The sequence below is a fragment of the Dipodomys spectabilis genome, unplaced genomic scaffold, assembly GCF_019054845.1.
Source record: "Dipodomys spectabilis isolate Male_0828 unplaced genomic scaffold, ASM1905484v1 ptg000163l, whole genome shotgun sequence".
Taxonomy (NCBI): Eukaryota; Metazoa; Chordata; class Mammalia; order Rodentia; family Heteromyidae; genus Dipodomys; species Dipodomys spectabilis.
Window position 1 is genome coordinate 13,044,220 of NW_024870840.1, and position 16,279 is coordinate 13,060,498.

The 16,279-nt window shown below is 35.4% G+C and overlaps 1 protein-coding gene across 1 annotated transcript in view; it reads right to left on the reverse strand.

Moving 5' to 3' along the window:
• Positions 1 to 5,107: 5,107 nt before the first annotated feature.
• The window catches only part of Nup37 (nucleoporin 37), a 29,632-nt gene continuing 18,460 nt past the window's right edge, over positions 5,108 to 16,279 (reverse strand). Inside the window, exons 5-10 of the mRNA XM_042693331.1 lie at positions 16,049 to 16,143; positions 9,560 to 9,650; positions 7,709 to 7,890; positions 7,215 to 7,265; positions 5,842 to 5,935; positions 5,108 to 5,365 (exon numbers count right to left, since the gene is read on the reverse strand). Coding sequence (XP_042549265.1) covers positions 5,252 to 5,365; positions 5,842 to 5,935; positions 7,215 to 7,265; positions 7,709 to 7,890; positions 9,560 to 9,650; positions 16,049 to 16,143 — 627 coding nt within the window. The 3' untranslated portion in view covers positions 5,108 to 5,251. The remainder of the gene's footprint in view (positions 5,366 to 5,841; positions 5,936 to 7,214; positions 7,266 to 7,708; positions 7,891 to 9,559; positions 9,651 to 16,048; positions 16,144 to 16,279) is intronic.

Here is a 16,279-nt window from a genome sequence, read left to right on the forward strand (position 1 = left end):
ATCAACATTTCTTCCTGAAGCCTTGTTTCTGGAGTCCAAAACAACTGAGTCTTTGCTATTACTTTTCAGAAAATGACCAGGCCAGAAGTCATGAACCCATCAGTCCTGGAAAGTGGCTTGCAATCTTTTCCAGCATGCCAAGCAACACCTGTGTGTGTGTGTGTGTGTGTGTGCGTGTGTGTGTGTGTGTGTGCATGCACGTGTGCATGTATGCATGCATTGCTGATCAGATTCAGATTCAGAGCCTTACATATGTTAGGCAAGCATTCTATCACTGAGCTATATCCTAAGCCTAAGAGGAACACACATTATCTCTCTTTCTCCAAGTAATTGTAGCTGGACAGCTAAAATTCATTGGACAAATGCAAATACATTGTTGAGGAAAAGTTAAATTATGAATATAAAATGAAAATAAACCTATTTCTGTAAATTTGTCACAAATCCTCATGTCATTCAACAATATTATGTAGCTCCTTTTTATTTTCTAGGCTAGATTTAGATACCATTAGTTTTCCTCATATATCCTTATCTTAAAAGTTTTGCCTCCTATGCAACAATGGGTGGTTCTTGTGGCTTTTGCTTTCCTGGCATCAACACAATAGCAACAAAATGACATCATGATATATTGGGAGCTTAACACCTTAAGCTTTCTGAGTAAGATCTCCAAATGCTACCAAGTCTAAGCAGAAGTGAAGGTGTTACTGACATCCTTGTTTCTCCTTCCTATGGTAGATATCAGGAGAGATTAAGTCAATGTGTTAGGAATATGTGAGCAAGCTTGAGTGTGAGCTATCTACATTATCCCAGGAACTTAGGGAATCATGGCTGGTTCTAAGATGATTTTTATAGTGATAACATGCAAATTATCCCAAGTATCTGCCATCACTAGGTTGGGAAGCAATGAGTAGGGATTTTGTGAAGAGGACACACAGGCAAACACATCTTAGTTATAGCAGCTGGATGGAATAATAGGAAAAGGAACAGGTCAGGAACACTTGACAGAATTCCACAACTGCTCCACGGGCTGGGAGTTCAATGCATTTGTAGGGCAAATCCTGGATGATATGAGACCTCTGAAGCAGCTGTGTACATGACTAGGTCTACACTTACTCAAAACCAAACTGAAGAAATCTTAAAAGATTTAATAATACAGCCAGTTAGAGAAATGCATGACCAGCGATTTACAGCACAGCTTGAGGCATTAGTGTCCAACTCTCAGGAGGAGAATCAGCCCTTCTGAACATTTGGCAAGTATATAAAATCCCTGATCCTAAATCTTGGTGAAAAAAGATGTATTTTCCCCCTGTAGGTTGGAAAGCAAAAACAGATATTATAATCAGAGTGTATATCTGAGTTATTTTATTTTAATAACTACTGTTCATTAGTATTAGTGGAAGAACCAAAGACAAAAATTAAGAAAAACTGGTAGGAAGACTAAAAAGTGACATATTGGTTAAATTTAAACTTAATATGAACTGAAAGTTATTTCTTACAATGAGCATCGAAATAAAAATGAATCCAAATTAACTTATTTGGTTGGTTTTCATTTTATCACTGTGGTATAATTTATTATTAATTGCCTCTGGCTTATTTTAGAGATTAGTTGTCTGGGACTTATTTCCTTTGAACACTGTCTCAAAAGTAGAGATTTCCTAAAACAGTAAAAGCTCTTACTTGAGATGGTTGCAAAGATTAACCTCAATTTTGGCCGGAGTCTAATCTTGTCTGGATTTGGTTCAATGATAGGAGAACAGCTGTGTTTATAAGAAAGATCAAAGTTTTGGACTTAACCATCATTAGAAACAAGGAGGCCAGCAGCACTTTCTATCTTTTACAAGAAAGAAATATTCAATACAGCATTATAAATACAGATGGCAGAAAGACATTTTATAAATCCAGTTACTCAAATTGTTCAAAAAGGCTGAGAAACCTGGTGATCTCTATTTTACTTTGCATTCACTGTTAATGTGAATTTTATGAGCTTACATAAATGTTACAAATCCCAAGGTATTCCGTTAAAAATTAGGTGAGAAGGCAAGTAACTAAGTAAAAAGTCATAAAGTTAACAGAGCTCAAGCCCCACTACTGATACTCAAATAAAACAAAATCGGGAAGAAAAATAAGTTAAGCTGTATTCTAAGAAATTCCCAGACATAATGTCCCTTAAACCTACCAAAGCAACTGTTCCTACTAAGATACTTTTAAATCTAGAACAGCTAGATAGGCTAGAAAGTGGATTAAATGCTTTTACTTTCCACAAAGTCTGTTGTCCATGCAGGCAAAGGAAACTGCATCTGTTGAATTTGAGTAATGGATATGTGTGTGTGTGTGTGTGTGTGTGTGTGTGTATTACATCTTTTTCTTACCTTTCAGGTACCCTATTTATTTTACTCAGGTAATAAGTGGCTGTTCTAAATGAAAATCAGGCCAATTAAAAACATCTACCTATGCTTTCAAGGGCACAACCCTGCCAATGTATGATTAGAAATACTGTTTTGAAATTCTTTTTCAAATGCTTATTAAAATGTTTCTGAAATCACCAAGGTGTGAAAGAAACAGAGTGTTCTCTCCTGTCCTTGTTACTGAGCACACAGCTGATAAAGATATGCTGGAACAGAACGCTACTTGTGGGGACTTAACCAGGTCTCGTGAAGGGTTTGTGGGAAACAACCATCATAATGGTCATCTTTACTTTGCAAACTTTATTTCTGCACAGAGCAAAGGCTACCACTTGATATCGCATAAAGTTGGATCAAAGTGATTTGAATTTTTGAGCCACAGAAAACCATGGAAAGAGTTGAATGCTACTTTTACTCTTCCAAAACTCTTAAAACTAGTCTGGTGGACAATGTCTCATGATTCTCCAATCAGTAGTTCTGGGATCACGTCTGATTTTGGACAATAATAGTAATAAAAAAAACCCAGACAGAAATGTGCAAACCAGATTTCAATGTCTTTTCTATGGACATGAGATTTAAAACAGCCACAGGAACATTTCTAGGTCAGGGTCAATATGTAGTTACAAAAGTAAGAAATAAATTGGAGTCTATGGGTGTAGGACTTTCTGTTTTGGCATGGGAAAGACAATGAAATATTCAAAACATACAGGCCAAATCATAAAAACAAGTGAGACTTATGATCACATCATTTTGAAAGGGTAGGATTTAGCTCTGACATCTTGCAGATTTGTGATAGCTTGACTTTTGCTTTAGCAGTTTTAAATAATAGAAGTTTTAGAACATAAGTATACTTTTTCTTTCCACATTGTCTGAAGAAGAAATCACGAGGAAAACTTCAACAGAAAAAAAGACATTTTTATAAACAAACATGAAAAAACCAAAACTTGGAAATATACCACCTCTGGGGTGTGTGTGTGTGTTGCCAGTCCTGGGGCTTGAACTCAGTGCCTGGGCACTGTCCCTGAGCCTCTCTGTGCTCAAGGCAAGCACTCTACCATTTAAGCCACTTCCAGTTTTTTCTGTTTATGGGGTACTGAGGAATCAAACCCAGGGCATGCATGCCAAGCACGCACTCTACCACTTAGCCACATTCTCAGACAAATCAAGTGTTTTTTGTTTTTGTTTTTTTTTGTTTTGCATCAGGAATTTGAGGTAATGAGCCATAATTAATTTCCCCAAAACATATAGTCTTAACTAAATATATGCATATTTAAAGGAACAAAGTATACTTGAGGGAAAAGAGCATCATTATACCATTTCAAATAAATTGAACACAAATTAACAAAACAGAAGTTTGAAAGTAGTCCTATAGCTTATATGTAAGACTGAAAGAGATAACAGAGATTAGAGTGGTTCTCCATACTTGGTATCCTTCCCATTTATTGAGAATGTCTTAGTGGGTAAATCCTATTTAATTCACAAATGGAACCTCCATTTTCTTCCCAGGATAACACTTCCAATCTCCTTTTGACAACAGCATTTACACAACTACCAGTCATTTGTGTTCCTAGACAGTTCCCCCTTATGGCAAATGGCAGTCGTACTCACTAAACTTATTCGAGACTCCATTCTTAGATAACCACATCCAAAATATCCATCTCATCAAACTCCCTCCTTAAACAATTCACTTTATCCAACAATTTTCTAATATATTGGACCAAAAAAAGATCTTAATTTTGTGGATACATACTGAAATGACAAATCTTCTAAGTCACTAATGATACTCTATCCATTTTGGCCCATTCTGATGCTTTTTAGAGACCTTTGTCCCATCACATAGACTCTGTCAAGAGGGATATCAAAATCCCTTGCCCTTCATTTTCCTTTAAAGTTCAAAATCTGCATCTGAGTAGATTATTTACCTAATTTGGTTAATACTGCATTAAATAATTGACTTGGAAATGTGAAACAACCAACTTCCTTCTGTCTTCCAAAACATCTATGAGATTTTAGCCCTTCATTTTCCTTTAAAGTTCAAAATCTGCTTCTGAGTAAATTATTTATCTAATTTTATTAATATTGTATTAATAATTGACTTGGAAATATGAAGCAAGCAACATCCTTCCGTCTTCCAAAACACCTATAAGAGTTACCTATAACATTGTCCTGTCTCTTAAAAGACAATTTTCTTATCTTGTAAAAGGTAATTTTCTTGATTTTGTAAGATACTTATTGTAAAAACCCTTACTTTGTAAGGGCCAGGGGCAAAGTTCAGTTGCAGTACAGTTTCATACATTGCCTGAGGCCAAGGGTTCAATCCCCAAGACAGATAGATAGAAGAAAAAAAGTAATTCAAGACACCACATGAAAAAATGTGAGTATACATACACATATATACACATGTGTGTGAAACTTTTATCTAAAATAAACTACCCAGAAAAAGCTGGAAGTGGTACTGTGGCTCAAGTGGTAGAGTGCTATCCTTGAACATAAAGAGGCTCAGGGACAGTGCCCAGGTCCTGAGTTCAAGCCCCAGGACCGACAATAAAGCTTTGATAAAATTTCTTTGCAGCTGAGCTGTTAAGTTGATTACAGCGTCTCATGATTTAAAACACACACACACACACACACGCACGCACGCACGCACGCACGCACACACACACACACACGCAACATGCGTGCTGAAATAGAAGAAAACAGAGTAGGAAAAGTTTTCCAAACTATCAACATTTTATTTAACAAGAGACTATTGAGACATTTCTAGTGTTTACAGTATATTTGATACAAAAATAAGGAATTCTCAAAAATATGTACTAAAAATACAAAGTTTCCAAGTCCAGAGAAGATGTATATTACACTTCAGTCACCCAAAACAAGAGCTTGTGGTCTCCTCCAATTGCACACAGTGGGAGAGTTCGATGCCAGGAAAGGCCAGACCCAACAGCTACAGAACCAGTGAGGATGGGCTACAAAATATGTAAAGAATTAAAGAAGCACAAAGCTAATAAACAAAAACTAATAAATTTTCTCTGTTTAAAGCACAAACATATGAAAAATATGCTCCTGTAGAGATGAAATACACAACATTTACTTGCAGCTGGCTTGAATGAAGGTTACAAGTCATCTATGAATAACTTGCACAGTCTAGAAACAAACATTTTCAGTCTACACCAAGTAAGCAAGCAAAATTAAATTAACATACTTAAATGAAAAAAAATGTAGAAACAACAAAGAAATATGCTTCTTACATAAATTTTGGCAGAAAGGATTTCTATTGCCACCGGTTATTTAAGCATTGAAAAAAAGAAGCCTTTTAATTTAAGCAGATAACATATAAATGTAGTTAGTTACAAATTACAAATCTGAGAGCTATGAGTGGAAAAGCAAAAAACAAATTTAAAATGAAACAAAAATACGTGCCAGAAACCACTTTAAGTATTACCTGAGGGTGTCCTAAGTGATGAATCTGAATCTGACTTGTCATTTTACCAGGATAGCCAGTAGTTGCAAACAATTCTTCACTAATTCCAGACCACCTAGAATCAAAGTACAAAAATGACAGTATCCAACAGCCAACTACAAATGTTTCTGGAAAAGGTCATTTCTTTCAGCCACAAAAGCAGCAATTTTATAATCTTGTTAATATGGCTTTAACTTTAAACTAGGAATTCTAACTTGGAGTCAATTTTCATATTCTGTAACTGTTTCTTGAGTGCTTGCTATAAGTCACTGAATCAAGTTGTAGCTATGCAAGGTTAACAGAGTTCCTTTTTTTTTTTTTTTATAACCAACTAGCTAACCCAAGGCATCAGTCAGATACAAAACACTCAACAGTTCAATACATTTAATGGTTACTGACATTTGTAAAAACTCAATGATGGGATGGTTTAAACATCTACAATATTTAAGCTTCCAAGTATCCTAGACACAGCAGTTCACTAAATCAGTGATATTGGAGCTCTAATAAAGAAACTGACATTGTAAGGCAGTGAAAAAAATGTAATAGCCATTTTGCTATTTTGTTATGTAAATTGCCAACTTCATTCTAGGATTGCATGTCCTCACTTGGGGGATGAAACATAATTGGCTTAAGGCATTTCCCAATGAGTAAGGGATCTTCCTTATTCTCCTCTGACCTAAGACAATGTGACATAAGGCTAAGATGCTTGGAACTCTAGCAGGACAAAAAAGGTCTGAGGTCTGAAGCAACCAAAGATCTGCTAAAGCAGTCCTGAGACTGTGTCCTCTGTATCACTGTTTATTGACTTAAAAATGTATGCTTGTACCAAGTACCAGTAGCTCACACCTGTTACCTTGGCTATTCAAGAGACAGACCTAGAGGATTCTAGTTCAAAGGCAGCCTGTGGAGAAGAGTCTGTGAGACTCTATCTCCAACTAACCAGCAAAATGCTGAGCTGGAGGTGTGACAAATGGTAGTTAAATCTTGGTACTGGCAACAGAACAAACAAAACAACTCCCATAAGGTTTATATGTAAATATGGGTGCATGTGCATTCATTATCATTGTGAGCACAGAACAACTGTTGAGGTAAAACTGGTGGAATGGCAACCTTTTTTGTGTGAGCTACACATTTTTCTAAAGAAAATATTTGGAAAACAAATCCACAACTTGTCTAGACCAAAAGACAAAAACTAAAGCAAAATAACCACTTAGAAGAAAATCAGAATGAAGTAGAGAAAACAAAAAAACCCTCAAGTGCAAAGAAGAGAACTAGGAAAGTACTTTGGTGGTGTAACAGCACAAAATTTAAAAAAAAATCAAATGATAACTCTCCCAATAATAGAACATTATTACCTGAATAAGTAGGCTCGGTCCATGTGAGCAGGTCTTGTCTCTTGAGGATAACTAAAAAATAAGATTTGACATTTTGTGAACTATGTTAGACTCAGGCAAAAACTTACAATTTTAAAGGTATTTTCTTTTTAAAGAGCCAATGTACTTAGCATGTAACAAAATTCCAAGTGAGCTAAATTAAAATAGATGAAAAATGGTAAAGACATGACTTACAACCACTACAGAGCACTGTAATTCAACAGTCAGGGTTTTTCTTCTTTTCTAACATAAACAAACATCATTCAGATCAAAGATGGGCTTGTCCTGCATTGTCCTTTCTGGGTTACTCCCAAAGTAAATCCACAAGCATGATTATGTTATTAACAACCCCACAGTTCCAGTCTTCTACAGCAGAGTTGTTTGTATTCAACATGGAGATTGCAAGAGGGCCCAATGCATCATGTAGCAGTTTCTGGCTTTTTTGGTAAACAATGGACAGATAAGCTAATAAATACCTGGACTGAGTGATGTCCCAAATTAACCAATCATTTCCTGCAACAGCACCAACTTTGAAGGTGTTTTTTAAGCACCAATGTGCTGACATTAATGGCGCTTGTTCTGATTCAAGAGACAAAATAGCCTGTTGGGCTGAAAGATCATAAAACCGGATTGTTCCGTTCTTCTCTGCCACCATCAGCTGTTCAAAGAAAAATAAAAGGCAATGCTGTTATCTCAACAGTTAAATCTGAGAAGCCAAGATGCAGTATTATACAGTAAGATGTAAGCAAATACATACACTACACATGAAATTCAAGTGCACAGGGATTAAGACACACACACGCACACACACACACACACACAAATTAAGAGAAAACTCCAGAAACTTAGGTAGAAAAAGTATGACAACTTTACAGGGCCATGGGAGCAGGGTGCCTATGGATTTGGCAAGAACTCTAGAGAACAGCTGCAGGATAATTTTAAGAAAGATGAATGTGGTGACTTCTCAGATTCTACAGATACAGTAAGTACAGTGGGACTAAGAGAAGAAACTGGAGAATGAGAATGTCTGCCCAATGGCTCCTGTTTTCTGAGTGAAATTAGAGTGAAGGCCAATTGATGATAAGAACTTGTATCTTTTAATATTTTAGGATGCTCTACTCAGGATAAAATTGAATACCACTGAAGCTAGGATGATTTGACTTATGCCACTGATTCTTTTTGTCTATTTGTTGTGGCTCACACACATGGATATAACTTTAAAAAAAACACTGCTATATACTCCTAACTAGATCATCTGACCATTAGTTTTTAGACTGCAAACTTCTAAAGGTCAAGAAATAATAATAAATGCTATTTATGGGTAATAGCTATCAAATACAAAATACCATAATTTTAAAGAAAGTTTTTTTTAGACAAGTGTTCCAACATTTGAAGCATACTTCTAGACCTTTGGCTTTTACTTTTTCAGATGGGTCCTGGGCTAATTTGTCCTGGGCTGGTACTGAACTACCGTTTTCATACCTGGGCCTCTATAGTAGTTGGGACTACAAGTACCTGCCAACAGGCCAATCTATTTATAGGATACGGTCTTGCTAACTTTTTCCTAGGGTGTCCTTACATCCTTCTGTGTCCTATTCCTGAGAAGCTGTGATTATAGGTGTGAGCCCAATGCCTTCCTTGGCCTTGAAAAACTTATAAACATACAGACCTCCTTTTGGGCACCCATGACTCACTCCCCTTTAATCCTAACTACTCAGGAGGCTGAGACTGTGGTTTTGTTTTGTCAGTCATGGGGCTTGAACTCTGGGTCTGGGTGCTGTCCTTTAGCTCATCAGCTCAAGGCTAGCGCTTTACCACTTGAGCCACAGTGCCACTTCTGGTTTTCTGGTAGTTTGTTGGAGATAAGAGTCTCACGGACTTTCCTGTCTGGGCTGGCTTTGAACTGTGATCCTCAGATCTCAGCCTTCTGAGTAGCTAGGAACCACTTATGTAAGCCTGGCTGAAATTTTGGTTTGAAGCCAGGATGGGCAAGCAAGTGAGACTCTTCTCTGCAATTAACCACACACACACACACACATAGACACAGACACACACAGACACAGATACACACAGACACACAGCCAGAAGTGGAGCTGTAGCTCAAGTGGTAGCACTAGCCTTCAACAAAAAAACCTCAGAGGGACAGTGCCCAGGACAGGAACAACAATAACAATAAAAGAAAGTATAGACTTCTCAACTAGCCCAAATGAATTTATGCCATTAGTCTGAGGTACAAAAAGTCATTGACTTTTCTTATATATGGGTGGCAGAATTTTCTTTATATGCCTTCTCAGGTGATGAAAGGAAGCTAAAATGTACATAATAACCTTAAAAGTTTCCTCAGGATGCCAGCATACACTCATTCCAGGAGAGTGAAGAACAAAATGGGCTGTCTGACTTCCATCTAAGCTCCAAATCCTAAAATAATGGGAATATAATGTTAAATATTCCTGATAAATCACTACTGAAAATGAAATCTTCACAAACCGATTCAAAGCTATTTCAATATCGATTATTAGGTAGATAATTGCATTTAATGAAAATTATAACACCACTATTAGAAAGTATAAAAGTAGGATGTACACATCATGTTTTACCATAATCATGAAAAATGAGTTGCCTACATTTTTTAACTCATCTAATAATAACCGCATTCAATTATTTATGAACTCTGTGGGTGAAATCAAGTTTCTGGGTCACTTCAAGTTTCTGCATTTCTTTTTGAGTAGTGCTTTCAGTTAACATCATTTCTACCTGAGTGCTTAAACACAGGCACGCACATCAATCAGTTGTTCTTCCATTTTAAAAATAAAACATAAAAGGGTAATATGCAATGATGGGAATTGAAGGACACAACTGTTTTCCGTATTGGCTATTCCTTTGCTTTTGGGTTTCAATCCTGGTGGCTACTTCCCGTCATATACAGGGTTTTTTTTTTTGTTTTTTGTTTTTTTTTTTTGTCAGTTGTGGGGCCTGAACTCTGGGCCTGGGCGACGTCTCTCAGCAATTCAGCTCAAGGCTAGTGCTCTACCACTTGAGCCACAGTGCCACTTCTGGGTTTTTCTGCCTATGTGGTGCTGAGGAATTGAATCCAGGGCCTCATGCATGCAAGGCAAGCACTCTACCACTGAGCCACCTTCCCAGTCCCTACAGTTTTCTTATTTGGTTCACTTCTCCAGTTTTTTTCTTCCTTAAGTGGTCGGGCTTGCTAGCTGCCGGATTAGGGCAGGTTGAAGAAACAGTTACTTGTCTTCTCTGTCTTACTTTAGTAGTTATATATCAATAGTAACAAGACCCAGGTTACTAGCTGACACGGCTGTCCATCCCAACAACTTTTCCATCCCCAGAGGTGGATTATTTTACTGACTTCACAATAAAAAGTATTGCAACAGCATATCTAAAAACTAACTGCATATGCTTCCAGTTTTGTCTTTTAGTAATTAATGATGAGTTAAAAATAAAAGATGACAACCAAGGGTATATGTATTTTTAGGGAGTAGAGGAAAGGGAGAAAGTGGCCTGTTTCAAAAAAAAAAAACCACTAAGAAACCAGTTATATAATATAAAAAAAATCATGGTTGTGTACTTTCATAACATCTTGAAGGGATTAAAAAAAATCATATAAACTAGTAAGTTGTTGCTTCATTTTGACTTCTTGAAATTGTAAACAAACTGAACAGAAAAGTTTATCATCACAGAGGTGAGAAACTGAGACCATATGATAGCAGAATTATTAACATCTCATTTAACTTACATAAACACTGGATTTTGGAAGGGTGGAAATTATGAGAAAATTTGTCACGTTTAAAAATAAACCTCAAAATCAAACTTCCAACTGCCAAGAAATACCATATGGCTGTTTTCAAACAGATCATATGTAATGATTTCATCTTCAAAAAATTTAGAGTACTTTTCCTTTAACTAACATAATACAAGTACCACTAATATGACCTAGGAAATATTAGCACCACATTATCTCTAAGAAAAATTTTAATAAACAACTTAAAAATTTTCCATATGCTAAGTATTAGAGTTATAGAGGAGGGAAAGTAGTCCCTAAAATGTGTGTCAATAGATTTACAAAATAATCCTGGTAAGTGTTTATGCATGATTCCTATTTCTATAATTCACTAATGTAGCCAACCAAAGGCTCCCCAAAAGCAACTTAAATTATTCAATTTGGTAAGATATTTTATGGAACACTGGGTATATATTTTATCTGCAAGAGTACATAAGAACAATGTGATGAATTATATAGAGAGGGGTTAGCAGTACAAGCAGTACATGAGCAGTACAAGCTCATGTAAAACTGTCTTTATCATACTAATTTTTACCTTAAATTTTTAAAAAAAGTAGGTGAATGTGATTAACAGGCTCTAATACAATTTTTAGAGAGTGCTTTAAAATACATTGAATACTTAAGTCCCAGTCACTGGAGAGCATTATCAAATTGAACACAAACTGTAAATTGTATCTGATTAGCAAAGTTCTTGAACTTTGGAACAATTGATCTTGATTCAAAATGTTCTAAAAAAAATTAGGGGGAATTTTAGAAGGTAAACAGGAAACGTTATTTCCTGAATTATTCCACCAAACTATAATAATTTAAATTATCCTGATTTTACTTTGTGCCTGGAATTATTTAGGCATGGTTTGTGTGCTCCTAAATGTGGATTACCTCCCAAGGAATGCTGCCTTGGCTTACTTTCAGAAGGCTCTCAGTCCCCCTGTTTTTTTTTTTTGCTTCCCACAAGGACTGTTTTTTAAATATGTAACATATTGGAAAGAGAAACACTCCACCTTAATCATGGATCTTAAAGATTCTGAAATATTCATAACAGCAGGATTTAGCTAGCATGTAGTAAACAGATGACATCTGATAAACATTGTTGTTCTTCTAGTAACATTTTTCAAAACAGTATACTACTGGCTTAGTGAACATCTTGAGTAATTTAATATTCCCTTATCCAGTTGCACTCCTAAAAAATAATATTTTTCTTTATATCCTTTTCTCCTATTCTTAGCTAAAACATGACATCTACAAATATATTTTAAACAGAAATGCCTTTATTATATTAGTCTTAAACTAAGAATTCCCTGGTTTCTAGAAGTCAGTAGTTTTCCTTAGCCATAAATTTTTATCTAATATTCTACACTACTTGTAAGGACTGAGGAAGAGGAAAGGGAATTGCTCTGACAGCCTTTGTAGTTACAGAGTACTGAGACTTCTATTTCTTTTGTATCCCCCAAAGTACTAAATGTTGGCTATACTAAATGTGTTTAATAAATACTTGTTGATCTGCCTTGTTCTTACAGAATGGTACTGTTTCTAATATACAAGAACATCTGCTATTTGGCACTGACTGGGAAGGAGATGTTCTGAATTAGTGGGCTTTTAAAATAATAAGCTTAACCCATTGAATACTTAAAATACTACTTTAACTTTCTTTTGGAGGTAGGAGATACGTTTTTTTTTTTTTTTTTTTTTTTTACTTCTCAAGTACTGTAATTAATTTAATTTTCTTTTGATGCTTCTGCATAGTAACTACAAATATCAATGATTGTATTTTCTTGTGTATATACAAATACAATTATTATATAGAAAAGAACATTGGTATTCATATCGTACTGTATATGTGCACACATATATTTGGGTATATGTACCTGTTTGTGTGTGTCTGTACATAATGGAATATTATGAGGAATCATAAAGGAAATGCTGTTGTCTGTACCCCAACTACCAATTCCATTATTTATTTGGGTTTTCATTAATTAAACACATCTGCCAGATGCTGTGATGAATATATAATTGTATTTATCCCTTTGCCCATTCACTCACAGACTATCTACAAGGTTACTCTTTTTTTTTTTTTTTTGCTGGGGTTGGACTTGAACTCAAGGCCTGGGCTTTCCCTAAGCCTCTCTGTGCTCAAGGTTAGCACTCTACCACTTGAGCTACAGCACCACTTCTGGATTTTTTTTCATAGTTTATTATAGATAAGAGTCTCATGGACTTTCCTGTCCAGGCTGGCTTTGAACTGTGATCCTCAGATTTCAGCTTCCTGAGTAGCTAGGATTACAGGGGTGAGTCACCAGCACCAGGCTAAGGTTACTCTTTTAAATATTGTGGCAACATCCAAAGGCCTAAGGTAATAAAGCATGGCTAATCCTGCAATACCTTGTTAGTGAAGTGCCAAAGCAATCTATTCCCGAGTAACTTTTCTCATCCTCTAAAAATGTTTGCTTCTCAGCAGCAATCAAACCATGTTACTTAGAAATAATAAATACATCGAGTTCTCTGTGGCAGCTTGCATTTACTCTTATTCAACTGAAAAGACTGGGTTCATGGTCTAGGGAGGACTAAAGGTATCTTTATTTCATGGATTATGAACTAAAGTCCATAGAGTTCATAAGCTTCGTAGATTAAGATAAAGATGATGATCATTGTGAAGGCTAAAATGTGTTTGTGACTTTAGTAAAGTATAACTATGCCAAAGTATTCTTAATAAAGAAATATTTGGAGGAAACAAACAAACAAAAACAACTACATTCTTTATCAGCAGATGATGACACAAACTGACAAAACTTTATGAAACAGATAATTTAATGCAGAAATATTATACTTTACTAGTTAAGAAACAAGACTGCTCGGACTCCTCTGTAAAAGAGAAACTACATTATAAGGGTTTTGAGGATTAGATGAGTTAATTCATAGAAATTGCTCAGCATAGTACTCGGGTCATATACTATGGCCCCAAACCATAAGTCAATGATTCTCAACTAGAGGTGGGTCCATCTAGATGGCAATTTGGTTGTCTTCATGTTAGGCTTTAAGAGGATGACAGGTAACAGAGTAGTGATTCTCCATAATTTTTGAATGTGAGAACACTTCTTTAACCTTGACATGCTACAGTTTGTCTTGCCATGTTATTCTTATATTGATTAACACTATTTTCTATTTTCTCCATCCTATTTAGTTTTGATTTCTTACTACTGCTTTTATACTAACACTATAGTTTTGCTCAGGGCTGTGACACTGTAGAACTCCAGATGGCACTGTTCACAATGTACTCTATGCCAACAATATTCCCGGAATTATCAGCTTGGCAAACTTGCCTCAGCCTTACACTTTCCAGTTATCTGACTTTTTTCTTTTTGATGTGTAATCTTATCCATTTAAAAAAGCATGATATAATCTGTTCTTATTTATCTCAAAATATTTTCTAATTTCTCTTGTGATTTTTTTTCTTTGACTCATTGGATATTTAAGCGGTCAGTCTTTATTATCTATGAATTTGTACACAATTTCACCAACAGGTAGAAATGTATGGTTGGCATTATTTAAGAATAATGACAAAGCACATCCCCATGATGTAAATGGCTCTTTTGGACATTATGCAGTTTCCATTTAACTGGTGTCTTTATATGTAACTTTTGATTCTGCCCTTTAACTTATAAAAATTATGGTACTGAAATGTGTTACTTGTATAATCTGTTTCCTCAGAATTCTCTATTGTTGTGAGGGTATATGATACTACTCTGTTCTCTAGGTGTTCCTTTTTTTTTTATGCTATGTAAGAGGTTTGGCTCCAGTAGACAGAATTGTTGTTTACTGCTTAGTGAACTAAGTGATAAGTTCCCCAATTTAGCTCCCAACTATTGGCCCCCTAATCTCTGTGACTTAGAAAAGTTCTTATTGCTTGATATAATAAAAAGTTGGCAATCCTCTAAATTTTTGGAGGACATTAATAGAAAAAAAAATTCAGTCTACCATGAGAAAAAAGAGTGCTCCTAGGTTTCTCTGACTGCTGTGCATTATTTAAAGTTTGCTCCTAGGCTTGCAAAGATATTTGTTTCCTCCCTTTGTAGGATTCATTATTTCAAATGCTTGTGATTAGCAAAGTCCATGTTTTAGAGAATTGAATTGCCAATAATTAGTACCTTAGAAATAGCCGATTATTCAAGTCTTAAATTGCGTTGGTTAACACTTAAGACCCCAGAATTGTAATGTCTATAATCCTCATGTCTCTGACATAAAAAATTTAATACAATTTGAAAAAAGTCATCTATAAAAGGATAAAAAATAGCTAGCAGCTTAATTTCCAAAGTGAAATGACACATACATTAAATTATGCTGAACAGCAGAGCACTGATTTTCTGCTCACAGTATTACTAAAGCAAATGAAACAACTGACACCTCCCTAACGATTGATTCACTCATTTCACTCCTGACTCCTCAGGTTATTTCCACCTCCTATTCTTGTTCTTCATCTTATTTTTCACTTGAGATATTCTCCAGCTTTAGGCACTATTACAATGTTAAAGCTACCTCATCTGTTCTAAATTGGGAGTGAAGGGAAAAGCATGGGACTGAAATGTATTCTATCTGCAGTAAATATTATAAAGAGTTTTGCATTTGTCAGAACACAATTTTCCATAGGTATCATCTCACCTGATGCCACAGTTTTTAAATTAACCAATATCATAGAGGATCTGTGAAATAACTTCATAATATGGAAATTAACCAACTGATCTTGCCCAGTATTGGAGAATTTGATACAATACACATCTAAATTTATAAAAGCACACATCTCAAGTGAGAGGAAGAGAAACAATAAATCATCTAGGAAAGTTTCCATTAACTGGGATCAGAACTCACTTCACTAGTTTTGAAGTTCATACTTAAAATTCAAATTAAGTATGCTTCTTTTACAACATTTTGTGGAGGTTTAAGTTATGGATCTCTAATTAGAAAAATAATTCTCATTAAGGTAGAATGAAAATTCAAAATTGTGGCTTTAACATAAGCAACGTACCTGCAGGTGTGATCATCACTCACACTTGCAATTTCTTGGCCACTTTTGGGATGAAACACCAGACTATTAATGAAATCTGAATGGCCCTCTAAAACCTGACAGAGGGAAGAAAAATCAATAAGGTTAATAATTTACAATATTTCTACCTAATATTTTTATTTGTCTACCTCCCAACCTGAAACTCACTGCATGCTTTGTTTTCCTCTAAATATTTTTAAAGTAATCTATTTT